A 6,788-nucleotide genomic window follows, 5' to 3' on the forward strand; every position below is an offset into this window, starting at 1 on the left:
ACTTGATCATGTTTTTTTATTCTTTTTTTATTTTAACTCTTACTTTTTAATTACTTTAAGTAAGTTTTTTTATTAATGTTAATATTATTTCCATTTATGTAAATACTAACTAGAAACTTTTAACATAACTTTTTTAATTCGATTTTAATTATTTAATTACTTTCATTTATGTTTTTTTTCCCTTACAATATTGTTCTTAAAAAATTCAAATAGTTTATTGATAAACTTAGCATGTAATATAATATGTAAACTTCACCGGTCCATTAGAGTTAACTCTAAATTTATGTACTATAAAACCACATTATTAACACATTATAGAATTTATACAATGGTTTCAATATGTCGGTACAAATATATACATTTATATATAATGTGTACAATTAACTTTTACTGTACAATAATAATATTTATGCTAAGTACCTACTTGTTACAATGTATCAGTATTATTGTACATGTTAGGGAGGGGGACTAAATATATTGTGTGAGGGTGTGTATTTACTAAATATATTGTGTATTCATGTATGGGTGTGCATATATGTGACAATGTGTAGTGAATATAAGTTGACTTATTGAACAATGATTTTCAAAAAATAATTGTTTTTTTCAAACCTTTATGAGGAAAGCTATCAACCACCTTATCAATCGATTTAAAATTGTTAAGAATGCTCTGGCCTAAAATCCAAATTCAAAAATATGTAAAAGTTTCAACAAAGTAATAAAAAACAAAAATATAAATATATATGTAAGTACTCATATACACACATACGATTACATCATTAAATTATTATTGAGAATAATATTCCGGCACCCTCCAACATACCCGTCAAAACAGCTGTTCCAATACATGAAGGTGCTGGATATGAGACAACTGTACCTAAAAGAAGCACTTACACGCTTTTGGTCGAACAATGAGGAGAGGTCTCAGCAAAATGTCCGTACGAGGTTTTCCCAAAGCATGAATTATGACATACCCAAAACCCGTACGACTTTTGCTCTTTCTTTTGCTTTTGGAGGATCTTTGTGAACACCATATGCTCCAACTAGGTAGCGGACATAGAATGATGATGATGATGATGACTTTTGATAGGTTGACTATCAAACAATTAGTAAAAAGTTAGTGCAAATACCGCTTTTTCGCTATTTCGATCAACTCTATTTGATGTCCAAACGTGTATCTTGAAAAGAATTGGTCCAAAGAAAAAAAATATATGAACATTTTTAATAAATTTTATTTTCTTAGCGCGCTCCTCCCGCTGCCACGTTTTGGATACCACTGATTGAAATTACGCCACTAGCTAGCGGGGCGGTACGGCGGGCGGTCGGGAGAGGGATGAGCGAGTTCGTAAACCATATACAGCGTGTTTGTTAATTTATTTGAATTAATTTTAAAAACTAATAATATTTTACAAAATAATATAGAAAAAAAATCACACAGCTCAATCTTAATGTGTTTAAAATTGTTGGTATGTTTCCCAAATAAAATACAATAAAGTATAACACTGCACGAATTCCTTTTATCGGTTACATAGGTAGATATATTATACAATTTTACAGAATACGACGACTAAAAATAATACAAAATAGTAATTTCTATTACTCCACAGTAACTCCATGGCAAAAAAACTTTGAAAAATCACTAAATCGATTTTTAAAAAAATAAGTACAATAAAAAAAAACTCGAGACCTTAGAAAATCTAAAATACGAAATTAAAAAACTTGAAAATCAAATAACCAAGAAATAAAAACTCAAAAATCGAACAACGCCGTGTAAAAATTTATATAATATGCAAAATTAAAATAAAAAAAGTTAATTTGGACGTAGGACTAATTATGTTAAGGGAACGTGTTGTTGAAGTAGAAGGTAGAATATTGCTCCATTGGTAACCCGATTTAGAAGCGAAGACGTTTTCTCCGTCATTTTGGCTGTTTTCTTCTAAATTAACACTATCCTGGTCGAAATAATCAGATTCATCGTAATCTTCGATTACAAAGTCATCTGTTTCAGAAACATCATCTGAAGATTCTAACTCTAAATCACTGTCATCACTGGAAGACACTTCAATATCCGTATCGTTTAGAAGCTGCTCAATAACATCATCCGTCAAATTTTTTCTACTCATTTTGAGATTGGTGAAGTAAAAAAAGGTTTTAGAAATTTTAAAAAATTCACTTATTATTCAAAAAACACCTTTGTATGCAAAATCCAATGCGCAATATCCAGATAGCTAAATATAAAAATTTTGTTTATTTGAAATTATAAGTCATAATAATACTTTTTTCTAAACATCCTTAGCATGCAAAATCTTACTCGCGTAAACTGGATTTTTCTGGTTATTCCGGAAACAGATGAGACGTGCAAATTGACCGAAGTATCAAAGATCACTAAACTGTGGAGCAAATAGCAAATGAATAGGGTATTATCACTCGGGAGGAATATCGGATTTAACCTACTCTACAAATAAAAGATTTTTTAAAGATTCTCCTAGTGTTTATATAAGCTCTTAAAATGAATATTTTCATTCATTATTTTCGTTTGGAAAATAAGGTCCATCGAAAACGATTCTTTCGTAAGTTGGTTATAAATTTCGTCACAGAACTTCACGAGTAATGCATTCATTTTAATGTTGGTAATGCCACAGGCCTCAGATAGAAAAATAAGGAGAGTTGTCTATGCATATTATCTTAAGCCCCCCCCCTTACCCACTCCACTCTCCAGTTCCAGACGTTGACAGATGAAAGTGAAAACGGATTTCATATCGAATTAATTTGATTATTTTATGTTTTTCAACCTTTTCTAAATTAATTAAATTTATCATGACGGACAGTGGCTTTGTACAAGGACAATCTGACAATTTACCGCATATTGATGTGTTTATGATGACTAATTACTTTACAAGTAACGCGAGTTTTATAAGCGCCGAAATTCGAGGTGTTAAAGCTTTCAGGTAAGAAATTAATACTATAATTTATCATATAATTATATATATAGTGTTGTATAGTATGGTTTGTTGTTAAAAATTGCTCTTATATATTACTTTATAAACATTCTTTCGAATTCAGCTTTGTCGACTGAATACATAACCTCAATGTGTGAATATTGTTATTTTGGTCATCCAACAATCTGTTTTTTTTTTGTTTTGTAGAACTGTTTGGAATTTTTTAATGATTTTTAAGATTCTTTTCGGTTTTACGAAGTAAACTGACCTACTTTTGTATAAAAATTTCCCTGGAAGGGTAGCCGGAAGTCGTTTTTCTCTACTCGAGGTGAACGCGATATGGATGTCAAAAAATATTTTATAATCTCTGGGTTCTTTTAAAAATACTAAAATTGATTACTTAAATTTACAGTTAGTAGTAACATGTTTGTTAAAATTTTAGATCGACAAGAGAAAACTACGGTGACAATTCGATAGGATATGTCCAAGTAAAACATACTGGCGACATTTGTACCGTAAAGGCTCGTGTAACTCCGGAACACAAAGTACGAGCCAAAGCCTATGCAGTCACATTAATATGTAATGAAGTGCAAGAAACAATTGAATCATGCCAGTGTCATGATTGTCCAGCTTCTCAAGGTATTATATTACAAAATGAAACACTCCTATATCTTGACTGTCAAACTAAGACTCGACGTATTGCCAACACATATTGTATTAGTCAAGGCCAAAAAAAGGTTAATTTCCTATTTATTGACACAGGTCGCGGGTAATTCATATTATATTTAGGAAAGTCCATGAAGAGAAGAATGCACACAGATAATATTTTTCATTATTTTCTGTTGTAAAATTTATTCTCAACATTTTTTATTAATAAAAAAGAAATATTGGCGTTTTTATAATTTACCCAAATACTTAAATTTTGATGGCCATTTTCAACGAGTTGTAAATAACTCACTATTAGAAAATGGAAACCAAGTTGGAGTAGAGTGGGGCTCGAACCTCGGACCTCTGATCCGTGAGTCTGCAACACTAGCCACGGGACCACAACCCGATTCATTGGATTTGAACATGGATTTTGATAATTGTACTCGACACCAGTTTTTCAACCCAGTATCTAAATTATTATTTTTATTAACTAAAAATCATTGTAAAATTTATATTTGAAACATAAAGTTTGTGATTTTTCATGTTAAATAATGTAGTTATATTGTTTAAAGTTCGTTGTGTTAATTTTGTTTATTTTTAATTTACAGGAGGATGCAAACATGCTTTAGCATTTGTAGCGTGGCTCAACAGGCGTTCTGAGGAACCCTCGAGGACGTCAACTGAGTGTTATTGGAGAAAATCCAAGATGGCTGCGATTGGAACCTCAAAAAAGTTCATTAAAGCCAAAGAAATAGGAAAGGACCCGCATCCCAATTTTGCTATCCATGCGTTAGATAACAATTTCTTTGCCGAATTTATAAATAAAACAATTCGGCTGGGAGTATTTAACAGCCAGTTAACTAAATACTACAGCCCAGCCACTGAAATTGAAAAACATTGTATTAATTACCTTGTGTATGAATTTATTAAAACAAGAGATATTTGGTCTGCAGATGATTTTATAAACTACTGCCGGTTAAATATGAATGAAAAATCATGTAAAATGGCAGCCAATGCCACCCTGCACCAAGCCGACTGTGCTTTATGGTATAGCCTACGATTTGGCAGGATAACTGCATCCAAACTCTATGAGGTTGCAAATTGCGGTACAGTAGATGGGACACTTATCGAAACTATTCTTGGTGGTAGAATAATTGAAACTGCAGCAATGAAGCGTGGTCAACTTCTCGAAGCGGAAGTTTTAGAAATTTTACAAAAGGACTTGAAAATAAAATTTAATAAATGTGGCCTCCTGCTTTCCAAGGAACTTCCCATATTTGGAGCCTCTCCGGATGCGATAGCTGATCATTTTGTAGTGGAAGTTAAATGCCCTTCAACAGAGTTATCTGCAAAACGATATTTTGTTCATGGGAAGGAACCCAATGCAAGATGTATGATGCAGATGCAACTGCAAATGCATTTGGCAAATAAAAAAAAAGCACTTTTCTGTGTGGCTGCGCATGATTTCGAATTGACAAAAAACATAACAAAATTGTATGTAGATTATAATGAAACACTCTGCAAAAGTTTTATAGATAGAGCTCAAAAGTTTTGGTGTCTAGCTATATTTAAAAAATTATTATTATAAACTTATTTATGAATAAAAACTTTTTTTATGAATACAACTTAAACATTTCTCCTTAAGTAAAATTATATTATTTTAACAAGTGACTAACATAATATGGTGTACAATGGATAACGAAAGTTTCTACTTTATTATTGTATGAAAGAACATTTTTCGTTGTAAGCATTTCCTTTTTTTTTTTTAATTTGTTAAAATCAACCTTTCTTTGTTTTTTTTATTTACTGCTTCATCCATTATACAAGTAATCACATATCAACAGATTCATTTCCTTGAAATTTATACTTCTTCAATTTTAAATTTCCCACTTGTAAGTCATGATGAAAGTACATAAGACAGGCAACATTAAGGTATGAATATAAATAAAATGTGCATATATTTAGTACGCAGGTTTTATTTTATGAGTTACATTATAGTTACAGTAAAAAATTAATCAAATAAAAAAACATTTAGCCATGAGAGCATAAATCCCATATTTTTTCATAAATACAATATTGAAAATGAAAATAAAAGCACTTTGTTTATAACCGCTTAATATTTATTTTATTACTGATCAGTTTCAAAGCCACACAAGCCTCCTTATAAGGGTTTAATTTAGTAAACCTTGATAAGAAAGCTTGTGTAGCTTTGAAACCAGTTCGTAGTAAAATAAATATTAGTGGTTAGAAACAAATTATAAGAATGAATAAAAAAAATATGTTTCATTTTTGGGTGATACTGTGTGTGTTGGATTTGTTGCGACGTTTCGGCTACCATTGCAGGAACCATCTTCAGGGTAAACTGTAGCTCAGTTTCCCTGAAACTCAGTTTACCCTAAAGATGGCTCCTGCAATGGTAGCCGAAACGTCGGAACAAATCCAACACACACGGTATCACCCTAAAAGAAACATATTGATAACAGTGACCGTAAAAACCTTCGCACCTATTTGAATAAAAACAAATGTACTGCTTCAAATGTAAAAAAATACAATTACGTATATTTATATTTATGTATTATTTTTCAAATAGGTAATATTACGTTTACATACAATGTTTGCAGATTTATTCATTTATTAAAACTCCTTGCAAATTCACTAGTCCACACACAATTATTACAATTTCATCCATTAAAAAAATGTGATTATAATGGACACCTGCGTACATTTGTGTCATTGCGAATTCTCTGATTCTACTTATAACACGCTCAACGTGGATCCGTAATGCAGCTATTCGCTTGGCTCGCTGCACTTCCTGGGGTGTACACTGAACTCCTGCAGATACGCTGGGCGGCCGCACGAGCTGGCATTGCTTGCTTTCCAGAAGTTTGGATATGTTTTTAAATCCTCTGTCACCCATTATGTGAGTACCTGGTTGCAAATGACTAATATATCCACTATTTTCAACTATGTCAGTGTCCGTTGCACGTCCACCATATCCGCAAGACAAAAAATTTATTAATCCGTCAGGAGTGCAAGATAAAAGGTATTTAAGAGTATTTGTATGTTTATACTCGGACCAAGTTAAAGCTTGATTTGTAGGATCTGACGGCTTATGAATTTGTATTTCAAAGCAATCAATAATTGATTGCACTTTCGAATATCTTGATATAAATGAAATAGGTAATTTGTACCTAATTTTCTTTT

At 31.6% G+C, this 6,788-nt stretch overlaps 1 protein-coding gene across 1 annotated transcript; it reads left to right on the plus strand.

Moving 5' to 3' along the window:
• Positions 1-2,405: 2,405 nt before the first annotated feature.
• Positions 2,406-5,217, plus strand: LOC148276578 (uncharacterized). Its single transcript, XM_088234062.1, has 3 exons — positions 2,406-2,945; positions 3,379-3,575; positions 4,193-5,217. Exons 1-3 carry the CDS (start codon positions 2,815-2,817, stop codon positions 5,170-5,172), a joined length of 1,308 nt encoding a protein of 435 aa, XP_088090188.1. The 5' UTR covers positions 2,406-2,814; the 3' UTR covers positions 5,173-5,217.
• Positions 5,218-6,788: the final 1,571 nt, after the last annotated feature.

Source organism: Micrasema longulum, unplaced genomic scaffold (genome assembly GCF_059751315.1).
Source record: "Micrasema longulum isolate JH-2025_06_02 unplaced genomic scaffold, ASM5975131v1 h1tg001190l, whole genome shotgun sequence".
NCBI lineage: Eukaryota > Metazoa > Arthropoda > Insecta > Trichoptera > Brachycentridae > Micrasema > Micrasema longulum.

Excerpts from the sequence above, each read along its gene's own strand:
- LOC148276578 (XM_088234062.1), top strand. The coding sequence starts at position 2,815 with ATGACGGACAGTGGCTTTGTACAAGGACAATCTGACAATTTACCGCAT. Across the intron at positions 2,946-3,378 it reads CGAGGTGTTAAAGCTTTCAG|ATCGACAAGAGAAAACTACG; the intron begins GTAAGAAATTAA and ends TTAAAATTTTAG. Across the intron at positions 3,576-4,192 it reads TGATTGTCCAGCTTCTCAAG|GAGGATGCAAACATGCTTTA; the intron begins GTATTATATTAC and ends TTTAATTTACAG.